The sequence below is a fragment of the Vipera ursinii genome (assembly GCF_947247035.1).
Source record: "Vipera ursinii genome assembly, chromosome: 1".
Taxonomy (NCBI): domain Eukaryota; kingdom Metazoa; phylum Chordata; class Lepidosauria; order Squamata; family Viperidae; genus Vipera; species Vipera ursinii.
In genome coordinates, this window is record NC_139512.1 from 32,821,329 (window position 1) to 32,835,924 (window position 14,596).

Consider the following 14,596-nt stretch of genomic DNA (forward strand, 5'->3'; position numbering starts at 1 on the left):
AATGTTTCTATCACTGTATTATTCATTTGTTTAGTATTATTTCATTCATTCTCATGAACTTTAGGACCAATGGAGAAGACTTATCTAAAACTACGATCTGAATATCAATCCAGAACCTCTGTGTGTGTGTGTGTGCGTGTGTGTGTGTGTGTGTGCGCGTGTATTCACATGGAGAATTATTAGTAACTGAATCCTGCTCACCCTCTCTTACATTCATTGTACATTCATCAATATAAACCCTTTATCCATTAATACAATTTCATGTAACAATCTAATGATTAGAGGTAATATATTAACAATTGGGGCAAACTCACTTCTGAATTTTCCAGAACAACTGCATTATTAAGCAAAAATGTGGGATGCAGGATGAATAAGATAAGAATTTCCCATCTGCAATTGTGAAATATTAAGATTACCTGAGGGATGTACTAAGAGTTAATGGAATTTTAATTAGACTGCAAGGAGCAAAAGAGGAAGTTTGCTGCTTTCTATTCAAAAATATAAAAATATAGCTGTTTTCTTAAACTGCTTCCAGTTTTAATCAGCTGTAACTTTGGGGTTCTTTCTAATAAATGCACAAGACTTCCTGAAATTATTATAGATAATCTAACATGTCTGGATTTTCATTTTCCTTCTAAATCCAAATTCTGGAGACCATGTAATAACCTCTTGGGAAAACACCATTCAAATTAACTGGTGAGCAAAAATTGTTTCAAAATCCAAAAGAGTCATATAAAAAGAAATGAAATAAGAGGCAGTTACCAAATCCTGTAAGACTTTTAAGGCAGTTAAATCACCATTTTTTGCAGCCACGCATGCCAAAGAAGGAGTCAAAGCATCCCTTACAGCTGCTAGTTCCTGAGAAAAAGAAATAAAAGTATTAGTTATATGTACTTCCTCCAACCGCGCTTGATCAGAGATGCTTGTTTGGGGAATCGCTTCCTGAACAATGCCAGCTTTCTCCTTCTAGTACACAGAGGTCTGGGATTCAATACTGTCTGTGCAAAATGAGCACATGGACAAGATGACCCTTTTTATTTTTAAACTTTTATGAAATTGCAGTTTCCTCTCCATCAGTTCTGCACTTCAGCCACTCCAGCAATCTTCAAACATATTTTTATCAAGCATTATAATTATTATATCTTTCTTTAATCTGTTAGAGAAGAGCTATAAAAATGAAATTAAATAAAAGACATGAATGAAAGAGCCTGACATAGCTAATAGAAATTGCAGATTGTCTTAATGTGCTGAATATACAACTGATTAGAAGAAAAGATGATGGCCCTCTCTTCTAGCGTCAGAGGCAACGGTTGGTGAGTACAAACAAGAGGGGATGTATTGCACACATAAATAGCTATCTATTTCCATTCAATATCTGGTCGATCTATTTGGGAAGAGACATCTAGACTAGATAGACTTTTGGTCTGATACAGGTGGGAAATATCTCTCTTCTTTCTACTTGTTGCGTTCCAAAGCTGAACTGGGCCTGTTTCATTTGGACCTGACAGTCTCATTTGGCACACTTGAGCATTGGATATTGTTGTCTAGGATATAGTCTTTGGACATCATTGTCAATGTTCTTGACTGGTTTAAAAGGGTTTCGTTTTGTTTTGTTTCCTTGTTCTTTGACAGTATTACACAGTGAATTAAAGTCCTAGGAGGGGGTTGACCCTCAGGGATCAAATATGGGCGCTATTTTGTTTATCTTTCCCTTTGGGTAATTATGAATCACGGTTTCCAATATGAATGTTTACATTGATGATACAGAACTCTATCAATCTTTTATGGCTCTTGATGATGTGTGGTCAACCACCCTGGAATGTTTTTATCTTCATAGAGCATAACAGTGCCATTTGAGGTTGTTCTGAACCTTTCATATCATTGTCATATTTTACTACCATATAGGGTTCTTCACTGGCTGCCAAGTGAAAGCAGTCTTAAGTTTAAATTAATACTACTTTTATTTAAAGCCCTCCAGTCACAAACTCCCCAGTATCAGTCTGCATTTATTTCCTCTTACAGACTTGTTTGTTGGTCATGTTCCAAACAGCAGGGTCTTATTTTGGTTTCTTACTTCAGGGGTGCAGTTTCGGGTTTCGGGATGTGGTCCCATTGACTTGGGGCCTGCTTCCTTCCTCCCTTTATGTCTGTGGAAATCAGATACCCTTAAAGGGGTTTAAATATTAAATTATTTAATCAGTGGGTTAATCTGCTTGTTCCACTCTATCTGAAAGTTCTAGATTAGTACCTTTTAAAAATGATTGTGGATGTACATACATTCAGCCTTATTCTGTGGCATTATTTTAAATCTACTGTGGTTATATTCATCATTTTAGAGTTAATATTTGTTTACTGTACTGAAGCTAAATTCCAAGATAATGTTATTGGATTGGTTGCTATTATTTTCTAAAATGTGTACCCTTCCTTGGTAAAAGAAAGTAGTAATGGGGAAGGGAATCTTTTCACCATGGTATTTATTTTGCAACTGGTTAAACTGTTCTGCAAGTGTCCTCTTTGCTTAAACAAGTGTCATTTGAACAAGTACCTCTTTGCAGCTGATCAACAGATATTTTGCAATCTCTTGTATAAACTTGCAATCTTTGAGAGTTATCTGAGTTCCAATGGGCACAACAGTCATTTCTCCTCTCAGATTCTTATTCAGCATCTGCATAAAGAAAAGCAAGTCTGAAATCCAAATAAATAAATCTAAGATAACTGAAGGACCATCTACTCCAATCCGAGTCGACTATTTAAGAAGATCCTCCCAGGAGAAGTTCTTTGTGGTGCCACGGTTTGTGTGGTGATGGTGGGAATGCTGAGACTGAGTTCTAGTCAATCTGTTTGTGTATAATGAATTAAATTACAATCCCTAGATTTTATGCAACAAGGAAACTTTAAGAAAGTGAAATTAAGAAAGAATATAAAAAAGAGATGAAGCAAAGTCATACTGCTCAAACTTATTTCATCTTTTATACATAGTATTAAATATTAAGATTATGTTACCTGGTTTATTTAATGTGCACAATGTGAACACTCACAACAGCTGTTCATTTTTTATGTGTTAATACTAATTTGAAAGATTCCTTTCCTCAAATCCTGTAGATACTATTGCCTGTCTTATAACCATAAACTCATTCATAGAAGGATAAAAACCACGTTAAATAGCTTGCTACTATTAAGTTAGCTACTGCAGGAAGAATACTAGTAGCAATAATTTGAGGCAAACATCATCAGTCACATTATGACTCTATCTGAAATCTAGAAGAGTAAGAAATATGGGAGAATGTGGGTTAAGCATAGAGAGATGGCATTATGGGCATGAAGGAACTGCCTGAATGTACACTGTGCACTGTGCTCACAATCAAGAAGTTTCAGGGGTATGTTGAAGGAAGACTAATGATGCAAGTGCCATTTGAACAAGTACCTCTTTGCAGCTGAGGTCAAAACTCCTTCTTCTGGAAAGATAGAAGGGACAAATGGTTTCCCGAGAAGAGGAGAGGATGACATGTTAAGAGGCCAAGAGGAGGGCTATGAAATATCAGAGATAATAAAGAATGAGATACTAAGGCATAGAAAGCCAAGTTTGCATCACAACAAATTCTCAGAACCTTACTGAATCCTACAGAAGCCTGTAGAAATGTACAAAATTTATAATACATGATAATCCTTAAGTTTCCAAGCAGGTATATAAATCTGAATCCTTAAAAGCACACAAAATGGTAAGTAATTTACATGTGTGCTGGACCTATGGACTGGATGTATCACATACATATATGAGAAAGATATTATGGATAAAATAAAAAAGTACTAAGATCTGTGTTTGGATGGAAATTCATATATGATCAGGGGCCTTGATATCCTGCTTCCTGATCTGCTCTTCATAAGATTTTTCAGGAACATCATTCATACTTAATCACCTTGAAAAGTTAGCAAGGTTAGCAATGTTAGAAAGGTTACTCAATCTCCTTCTTGCTAGTTCTTGCTAAGATAATAGACATGAATTAGTAGTTCTGATATGGATTTGGTAAGTGCAGAGTTTTCTCCTAATTCGCTTATTTGGATTTCAAGTAGTCCTTACTTAATAATCACAATTTGGACCGGCAACTCCATCACTAAGCAACATGGTATTTAAGTAAAACATCATGTAACAATGCTAGAATTACAATGTCATTTCAGCTGCAGATGTTAATCAAATCATTCATAGTCATTAGGTCTGACATCAACTTGAGACTTAATGCTGGCAACTTAGTGGACCAGAGCAATGCTTTGGATATAATTTACTTGAATTTCAGTAAGGCATTTGATAAAGTAAGGCACAACCTACTACTTGATAAGATAGGAAAATGTGGGTTAGACAGAATCACCCCCAGATGGATTAGTAACTGCTAACCAACCACACTCAAAGTGTAGTCCTCAATGGAACTGCATCTACATGGAGGGAAGTATGTAATGGGGTACTCCCAATACTCTTTAACATCTTCATCAAAGATTTGGATGAGGGGATAGATGGGAAACTCATCACTTTTGCAGATGACACCAATCTGGCAGAAATAGCCAACAGTCCAGAAGATAGGCTTAAGATACAGAAGGATTTTGAAAATTGGGTGCTAACAAAATGAAATTCAATGGTGAAAAAAGTAAAGTTCTACATTTAGGCAAGAAAAACCAAATGTACAGGTACAGTATAGTTGGTACCTGGCTCAACAGTATTAACTGTGCTAGGGATCTTGGACTCCTAGTGGTAAATATGATCCAGCAGTGTGCTGCAGCTGACAAAAAAGCCAGCACAGTTCTAGGCTGCATTAACAGAGGGATAGAATCAAGATCATGTGGAGTGTTAATACCATTTTACAATGCCTTGGTAAGGCCACACTTGGAATACTGTACCCAGTTCTGGTCACCACGATGTAAAAAAGATGTTGAGACTCTAGAAAGAGTACAGAGAAGAGCAACAAAGATGATCAGAGGACTGGAGGCTGAAACATATAAAGAACAGTTGCTGGAATTGGGTATGTCTAGTTTAATGAAGAGAAGGACTAGGGGTAACATGATAGCAGTGTTCCAATATCTCAGAGGTTGCCACAAAGAAGAGGGAGTCAAGCTATTCTCCAAAGCACCTGAAGGCAGGACAAAGGAGAGATGGATGGAAACTAATCAAGGAGAGAAGCAACTCAGAACTAAGAAGAAATTCCCTGCTCCAACATTGGAAGTTTTTAAGAGATTGGACAACCACTTGTCTGCCATGGTAAAGGTTTCCTGCCTGAGCAGCAGGTTGGACTAGAAGACCTCCAAGGTCCCTTCCAACTCTGTTATTTTGTTCCATTAACCCAACTGACTAAAGTTCAAAGACCAGTTGGTAAAACTACTTTTTCAATGCTTTTGAAAGTTCAAATGGTTACTAAACACAGCAGTCCTCAACCAAGGACTACCTGTATTGTATGAAATGACCCAAGTATGTGTGAAGTATACATATTTGTTGAGCATGAATTAAGGTTCCATGTCAATTTGTCTTAAGAATCTAACCCTAATAAAGACAAAAGGCCACTGTCAACCACTGTGATCTGAGAGCCTTTAACCTGAAAGATGACATAGCTAAGCCCAGTCTGGTTCTAACAATAACACTGATAATTATTTAGAAAGAGAGGAAGAGGAGAGATTCTGGGATCATATTGGGGAAAGACTTAAAACAAAATTAAAACAGTGCTGCACATACATGCAGAATGCTTGTGTAATGCAGAATTGTTCCCTGATTAGAGAGAATATGGAAATATACATGCCTAGTGATGCCTATCTATCTAGAAGCATGGCTGTACAAAGTTAAAGAAAGCAAGAGTACTGTGGGAAAGACTATGTCACTTTTAATACTGTTTAGGCATGTCTGAAAAAGAATAAAATAAAAAAACACTGTAGGTGTGAGAATTTTTTAATTCCAGGGAATTAAAGGGAAGTTTAATTCCAGGGAAGTTAGGCCCCTTTTTTAAATATATACAAGGATTCTTCCCAAGCAACAGGATAACTTTTAGCAAGGGACATGTGTAGCTGTTCTCTCTATACCATCTTTCAACTATCATTGAGCTAGCAGCATTCCTAACTCTAGCTACTAAAAACATACAGATTTTTCCATAGGTTATAGGAAACACCTTGCAGTAGAATATGTAGAATTCTATTGTTTCATGGGTAAAAAGTCTGCAGTATTTTCTTTGTTTGCTATTTTTATACTAAACTGACCTACAAGCCTCTATGTACACCATAAACCACACTGTGGGCATACTGGGGAAGGTTCTTTATTAAAATGGGCCTCTCTCTCCCATTAGGCATGCTAGTCGTTTCCAACTCTAGGGGCCAGTGCTCATCTTCGTTTCAAAGCCGAAGAGCCAGCGCTTGTCCGAGGACGTCTCCGGGGTCATGTGGCCAGCATGACTAGACACCAAAGGCGCACGGAGCGCTGTTACCTTCCCACCATAGTGTTCCCTATTTTTCTACTTGCATTTTTACGTGCTTTCGAACTGCTAGGTTGGCAGAAGCTGGGATGAGTTCACTCTGTTACACGGCACTCGGGATTCGACCCGCCAAACTTCCGACCTTTTGATCGACAAGCCCAGCGTCCTAACCCACTGAGCCACCACGTCCCTTCTTCTCTCCCATTAGGAGCAGCTAAATTAAGAATAGGTAATATTTTTTTTACCTATATTGTACTGTATGTACTATTTTTTCAGCCTCTGGGAGCTACAAGAAACATAATGAATGGGCAGCAATTGAATATTAAAGACTTTCTTTGACCATGGCATAGAACTTTAAAAAAAAGTTCAGCAGGATTTTTCACTGTTTTGTCTCTGAAGTTCAGCAGGCAACAACTGGTTCTGAGGATCACTCAAGAAAATGGAAGTGAACTGCTCCGCTTATTTTTTATTTTGGGGCCAAGGCTAACTTCTGATTTTTGATAGAGGGAAATATTATGTCAATATCATCATCATCATCATCATATTTGAGAGAGGATGAGATTATGTCAATATCATGATCATGATGATTATCATCATCATCATCATCAAATTTTCAATATTAACCTTGCTGTTGCTTTCCAATTCCTATTTATTCGTATTAATATGAATCTTGAATGGACTTACCCATGCACACTGACTCCACTGGGTGTATTTTCACACACATTAATAATCAAACAAATTATCTCTATATGTTTTGATCCTGCTTAGTTGTTGTTGTTGTTGTTTTTGTATGTGTGTGTAGCTTATTTTGTGTGAGAACTTAGCCAGCACCAGGAGCAGGCTGTTCTTTAAATAATACAGACAGAGACTTCTCTTGGCCACGAGCTATAAGTTATGCAGTTTGTTGGATCCTATATGCAAGAAAGGTAAAGAAAGTAGACATTTAAAAACTCAAAAGAAAAAGTCATTTTACCTTTTTCTTTTGATCAAAAGTAAGTCCAGGTTTGCTCAGGACATAGGACAACTTGGCAAGAGCAGCTTCTGGCGTCATATCCCCTCCTGGAATTACCCCGGCATCCATGAGAGTCTATATTCAATGCCATGGGGGGAAAAATGCAACTTGAATTAATGCACTGCTTTCTAATATAACTAGTTTGAAAAAAACAGCTCTGGGGCAAATACAGGTAGACCTTGACTTGCAACCACAATTGAGCCCAACATTTCTGTTGCTCAGGAGACATGTGTTAAGTGAGTTTTGCCCCATTTTATGACCTTTCTGGCTTCTGGCTTCCCCATTGACTTTGCTTGTCAGAAGGTTGCAAAACATGATCACATGACCCTGGGACACTGCAACCTTTATTTATTTATTTATTTATTTTATTACATTTATATACCGCCCTTTCCCGAAGGACTCAGGGCGGTTTACAGGGTGATTAAAAAACCAAGATACAAAAGTTAAAAACAAATTTAAAAAATTATATTTGTCCCTGCATAAATAAAACCCCAGTTAAAATAAGATTAATCCTCAGCCTGGGCCAGAGAGCTCGAAGAGCCAGGTCTTCAGGTCCCGGCGGAATGAACGGAGGTCGGGGGCAGTCCTCAGCTCCACTGGCAGCTGGTTCCAAAGGGCAGGCTGTCAATACTCGTCCTGCAGCAAGCAGGGCAGAGTGCCGAACACAGGAACGAGAGACTTCCGCTGCGATCTGCAAGCACTTTATTCTTCAAGGCAATAGCCGCAACAAGAAACAAAGCCAGCGTTGGCCGCTACCTGCAGCCAACGCTATTATATACACACCCAAAACACCCACCCATACTCCACCCACACACGTCCACGCCCTCCCATTCCCTATAACTTCCCCACCCCTCCCCTACAAGTCCCTTCGCCCGTCGCCCAACCAGGTAAGCCTCCTCCCGTGCGCTGCCGCCACCATGCTCCACCCCCTCACCCCCTCCCTGCCACGCCCAACTCCGAAACCCCCCGTGGTCGTTCATACCCGAGGCTCCCAGCCACCCAGGCACCGCGGCGGGAAGGGGCCTGTCTCCCAACGGACCCGCCGGCTCCCAGGCCATACAGCCCTGCGCCCAACTGTCCAGTGTCTCGGCCTGCCTTGCCAAACGTAGTCCCGGTAGCCAAAGCCGGGGAAGGGCCAGCGTCGTGCTGCGGGCTCCCGAAACGGCGGTCCTGCTATCAACCGTAGCTCTTGTACCCTCCCAGGCCGCCGTGAGTGGGCCCGAGCCTCCGCCGGTCAGCTGTGGCACGGAAGAAGACGACCGGGGCGGCGGCGCGCCCTCCCGAGCCTACCGGGCCGCCGACGCACCGCCAGGCGAAGACAGGTGCTGCACCGCGGAGGAAGACGACCGGAGCGGCGGCGCGGCCTCCTGAACCCTCCGGGCCGCCGACGCACCGCCAGGCGAAGTCAGCTGTTGTGCGGCGGGGGAAGAGGACGGTCGAAGCGGCGGCGCGGCCCCTGGAGCCTTCCGGGCCGCTACGGAGCCGATCCCGTCTGGCGCGATCTCAGGAGCCTCGCAGTCCGCACCCAGATCGGCGGGGGTGTCCCAGGCCCAAGCCCCTTTGTCTGTTGGGCATTGGGGTCCGGGAGTGGTATGGGGACCCCCACCGCTCATCGCAACCTACGATGGCCACCCCGACCGCCTGGCTATGTTCCTGGGTCAGGTGATTAACCATCTGGACGGGTATGCCCAGGCCTACACATCACAGTGGGCGATGGTGGTGGCGGTCACCGCATGCCTTCAGGGAGAAGCTGCGACCTGGGCAGCGGATCTTTACAGTGACCACGCCCGTGAACTCGGCGACGTTGGGCTATTCCTGGATGCCTTGCGCGTCCGGTTCAAAGATGTTTCCCGTATGCACCGTGCAGAAGCCGAGGTCTTAACCATCAGGCAGCGAGGACGGCCAGCGGAGGAGTACGTGCACGAGTTCCGCAGGGTTGCGGGCAGGTTGCGCTCGTGGCCCGAGCGCTTGCTGGTACATCACTTTCGGGCCGGCCTTGATGGAGCTCTCCGGCGGGCATGTGTGGTGCGGGGGGTCCCGGCACGGCTTCAGGACTGGTTCAGGGTGGCGGTGGAGCTAGATATTGGTTTGCAGGATACCCGGGGCAGGCCTGAAGCGGGCCTTGGAACATGGAGGGCCGCGGGAGAGCCGAAAACCGAGGGCCGGAAACCCGGGCCGGTGGTGTCACAACCCGCCCCCCTACCGGCGCCCCGTCCAACGTTTCGCTGCTTCCGTTGTGACCAATCGGGCCACCGGGCAGTGGACTGCCCGTTACCACCGTCCCGGCCAGGGCCCAACCCTCCGGTGACACGGGTCCCAACTACCAGGAGAACCGCAGAGCGCTCCAGAACGGCGTACCAGGTGACCGACAAGACACCCCGAACGTCAACCCCGCTGCGCCCAGAGGGGCCGGCGGATGGGCAGACCGATACATCCGACGGGTCTGAGGACCATGAGTACGAGGAGGACCCGATGGTAAGTGCTCCAGTGTGCCCCTTTGTGTTGCCTGTGACGTTGATAAGCCCACAAACAGGCGAAAGAAGGGAATGTAAAGCTTTGATCGATACAGGTAGCACGCGCTGCCTTATCAGCCTGGAAACGGCAAGGGAGGCCGGCATCCCCCTTCAGCGGCTCCCCAAACCCCTCCGGTTCCAGCAGGTGGACGGGTCCCTTCTGGGCGGGGCACCCATCACGCATGTGACGGCACCGGTGAGGATGGAATTAGGTACACACTGGGAGACCCTATGATTTGTCGTGGTGCCGTCCATGACGGAGGCGGTCATCCTGGGACTCACATGGTTGGACAGATGGGGTCCCACGGTCTGGTGGGAGGGGGGGTGCCGACACCTTCGTTTAGGGACGGGGCCCCAGCCCCCTGCAAAGCATACCTTCATGGGTCCGGAGGGGGCCGGTGGGCCTGAGAGGGCCGCGGGGGTGGGAGCTGGGCGTGAGATACAGGTGCCACGGGAGTACGGCGATCTAGCAGACGTCTTCGACGAGAAAGAGTGTGATGCTCTGCCGCCCCACCGCCCCACGGACTGTGCCATAGAACTGGAGCCGGGGGCGAAACTGCCGAAACCCCGCATGTACGCAATGGCACCCTGGGAGATGCAGGAGCTCCGACAATACATAGATAAGAACCTGCGGAGGGGGTTCATCCAGCCTGCCCATTCCAAGATGGCGGCCCCTGTCCTATTCAGGGAGAAGAAGGAGGGGACCCTAAGACTGTGCGTGGATTACCGGGGGGTTAACGCGATATGTGTAGAGCACTTGTACCCCCTCCCTCTGGTGAAGGACCTTTTGGCCCATTTGGCTACGGGCCGGGTGTTCACCAAATTAGACCTCAGGGAGGCGTACTACCGTGTCCAGATCAAAGCCGGCGATGAATGGAAGACGGCTTTCAATTGCCCGTTGGGGAGCTTTCAGTTCAGGGTAATGCCGTTTGGTCTGCAGGGAGCCCCCGCGGTCTTCATGCAATTGATTAACCAAGTCCTGCATGAACATTTGTACCAGGGGGTCCTGGTCTACCTTGATGACATCCTCATATACACGTCAACGCTGGCTTTCTGTCAATACTCGTCCTGCAGCAAGCAGGGCAGAGTGCCGAACACAGGAACGAGAGACTTCCGCTGCGATCTGCAAGCACTTTATTCTTCAAGGCAACAGCCGCAACAAGAAACAAAGCCAGCGTTGGCCGCTACCTGCAGCCAACGCTATTATATACACACCCAAAACACCCACCCATACTCCACCCACACACGTCCACGCCCTCCCATTCCCTATAACTTCCCCACCCCTCCCCTACAAGTCCCTTCGCCCGTCGCCCAACCAGGTAAGCCTCCTCCCGTGCACTGCCGCCACCGTGCTCCACCCTCTCACCACCTCCCTGCCGCGCCCAACTCCGAAACCCCCCGTGGTCATTCACAACCGAGGCTCCCAGCCACCCAGGCACCGCGGCGGGAAGGGGCCTGTCTCCCAACGGACCCGCTGGCTCCCAGGCCATACAGCCCTGCGCCCAACTGTCCAGTGTCTCGGCCTGCCTTGCCAAACGTAGTCCCGGTAGCCAAAGCCGGGGAAGGGCCAGCGTCGTGCTGCAGGCTCCCGAAACGGCGGTCCTGCTATCAGCCATAGCTCTTGTACCCTCCCAGGCCGCCGTGAGTGGGCCCGAGCCTCCGCCGGTCAGCTGTGGCACGGAAGAAGACGACCGGGGCGGCGGCGCGGCCTCCCGACCCTACCGGGCCACCGACGCACCGCCAGGCGAAGACAGGTGCTGCACCGCAGAGGAAGACGGACGGAGCGGCGGCGCGGCCTCCTGAACCCTCCGGGCCGCCGACGCGCCGCCAGGCGAAGTCAGCTGTTGTACGGCGGGGGAGGAGGACGGTCGAAGTGGCGGCGCGGCCCCTGGAGCCTTCCGGGCCGCTACGGAGCCGATCCCGTCCGGCGCGATCTCAGGAGCCTCGCAGTCCGCCGGGGAGGCAGGCAGGTCCAGCGGGCGGCAGGCGGGGGGTGCTGGGGAGGTGGAGGGCCCCCCCCTCGAGTGTCGGGCTCCCGAGGCCCGACACAGGCGCCCCCACTGAGAAGGCCCTATCCTTGGGTGTCGTCCGCCGGCAATCTCTTACCGGTGGCACCCTGAGAAGACCCTCCCTGTGGGAGCGCACTGGACGAAGGGAACCTGATGCCGGCAGCAGGTGTTCCCTCAGATATCCCGGACCCAAGTCATTTAGGGCTTTATAGGTCATCACCAGCACCTTGAATCTCACTCGGAGGGCAACCGGAAGCCAATGCAGCTCGCGGAGTAGAGGTGTTACATGGGAGTATGAATATGAACCAATTGCCAAGCATCCGAATTTTGATCATGTGATCATGGGGATGCTACAACAATCATAAGCATGAAAATGGTCATAACTGACTGTTTTCAGTGCTGTTGTAACTTCAAATGGTCACTAAATGAATGGTTGTAAGCCTACCTGTACCGAATACAGTCATCTGCTCAACCAATATTCTTCCAATGCTACAAATCTCAGGAAGAATTTTTTAGGGCCAGCTTGTTTCTGAAGGAATTAGTGAACACAGAACCTCTCTCCATGCATTAATGAACATGCTTTCTGCTATTGCACCAGTCAATACAATTTAATATTTGTTATCATTATTTACTAAGTCCTGGTAAACGTGTGAATGCCTAGAGTAAAATTTGAGTATTTAAACAAGATTTTAATTTTACTATTCCTTTGATTTAGATGTCAATATTATTTTGCTGGGTAATGACCCGTTGGTAACTTATATCTATTTTTTAAAAATTGATTTCATTTGCTTACTTCTACAGACATGGCACATGCTGAAGGACACCGTTGGCCCCCATGCACTCGCTGGCCTCTATGTGTGTGGGGAGGGGGGGCGATGGTGTCAGGCAGCAGCCGCCCTAGCCCTTGCATTGCCCTATGGCAATGACACCACCACCCTGCCACGCCTCACCCCACAGGATGAACCTCCTGCCTACCGCCCCTACCAGAGACCCCCTGGATCTCCCCTAACCCTACCCACCCCTCACAGGCATCCCTCCCCATGAGCAACATTGAGGTGCCCATGCCCACCTTGGCCACACCTACCCAATCTGCCATGACCACCACAGCCACGCCCACCTGGCACCCGGCGATAAATAAGTGGGTTTTGGGTTGCAGTTTGGGCACTCGGTCTCTAAAAGGTTTGCCATCACTGCATTATAGTAATACAGCAATTGGAATGTCCAGAATTGAGTTTTTATAACAACAACTATCTTATTCAACCTTGAAGGAAATCCACTGAACTTGGAATCTTCTCAAGATACATGCTAAATTAAAATAGATGAGCATGTTTGTAGAACAGTCCCACAGGGTAGTTTCACTCAAACACAAATTGTATTCAGTATATGTCTCTCATAACCTAACATTCCTTCTTTTTCATTACCTCAATGACAGACTCACAACCATTTGCTAACGGCAAGCCTTTGAGCCAAAATACTTCCTGGAAAAGCAAAGCCATTTTAAAACCAAAGAAAAGCAGTAAATATACAATCCTAAACCATGCTTTTTAATTAAATACTGAAAATAAATACATCTCTGTACATGACAGTCTTTATCTGCTAAGGTGAATTAGGCATAAAAACCACAACCTTAGAAGTAATTGGTGGAAGAACTAGTCACTTTTGGGATACAATGGAGGTTGTAGAAAAAGAAATTAAAAAGTTCCAAGTGTTAGATCTGACATAATTCTATTAATTGGCACAACCAGTTAAACCTGGTCCTATCCTACTTTTCAAATCACATCTACCTTGGATACAATCTGCCATCCATGCTATACCTCTTGGAGGTATCCTGTCTTGGCTAACCAGGGACAATGAAGGAAAACATCTCCAAAACAAAGTTTTGACTTTCTTTTAGCATTTACTTTTAATCCTAAAAACCTCCAATATTTTCACTCCAGTGTATTATTCCAAAATGTATACAATAGTCCCTATAAATGGTTAGATACAAAATAATATGGAATTATTAGCATGGAATTAGCATAGAATTATTTTCAAATAAGGGTTCATTAAATACAAATGTTTGGCCATATGATGCAAGAAAAAGACACCTCCAGATATTTTTCAAAAAATTAAAAGACAAACTTCAATACTTATCTCTCATTTACAATAACTTCTTAATGGAAAAAAAAGAAACAATCTTTAAGAAGAATCTAATAATAAAAATGTCAAGTTTTGAAAATAATAAATAGCTTAACATTCCATGCTGTTTCAGAACAGCACATTTCCTTTGCTGAATATGGTCCCCATATTTTTAAAACTATTTCACTAATAATTAAAATATTAAATATTTAAAATATGAGTTAAAATGATGAACTAATTAAAACCCTCAAATACATTTGTTCAAAGATGGGACACTGTTTGAATCAGGAACTTTATCAGTTCAGCTCTTTTTGGAAACACTGCTAAAATATGGTGCTCCAAATCATTGCTTGGTAATAGTGTATAAGTGGCAAACTGTAGCCCTAACAGTTCCTTCTGACTTTATTATTCCATTTGTATATTCATATTTTGAAGTCATCAACTTTGGAATTTGAATACCACTCATCAAACCTTCTGGATGGAAAATGAGGCCCTCCACCAATC

The 14,596-nt window shown here is 45.2% G+C and overlaps 1 protein-coding gene across 1 annotated transcript in view; it reads right to left on the reverse strand.

Moving 5' to 3' along the window:
* The window catches only part of ASPG (asparaginase), an 87,313-nt gene that overhangs the window by 33,914 nt on the left and 38,803 nt on the right, over positions 1-14,596 (reverse strand). The window contains exons 9-11 of the mRNA XM_083353122.1: positions 7,414-7,527; positions 2,546-2,665; positions 763-858 (exon numbers count right to left, since the gene is read on the reverse strand). Coding sequence (XP_083209248.1) covers positions 763-858; positions 2,546-2,665; positions 7,414-7,527 — 330 coding nt within the window. The remainder of the gene's footprint in view (positions 1-762; positions 859-2,545; positions 2,666-7,413; positions 7,528-14,596) is intronic.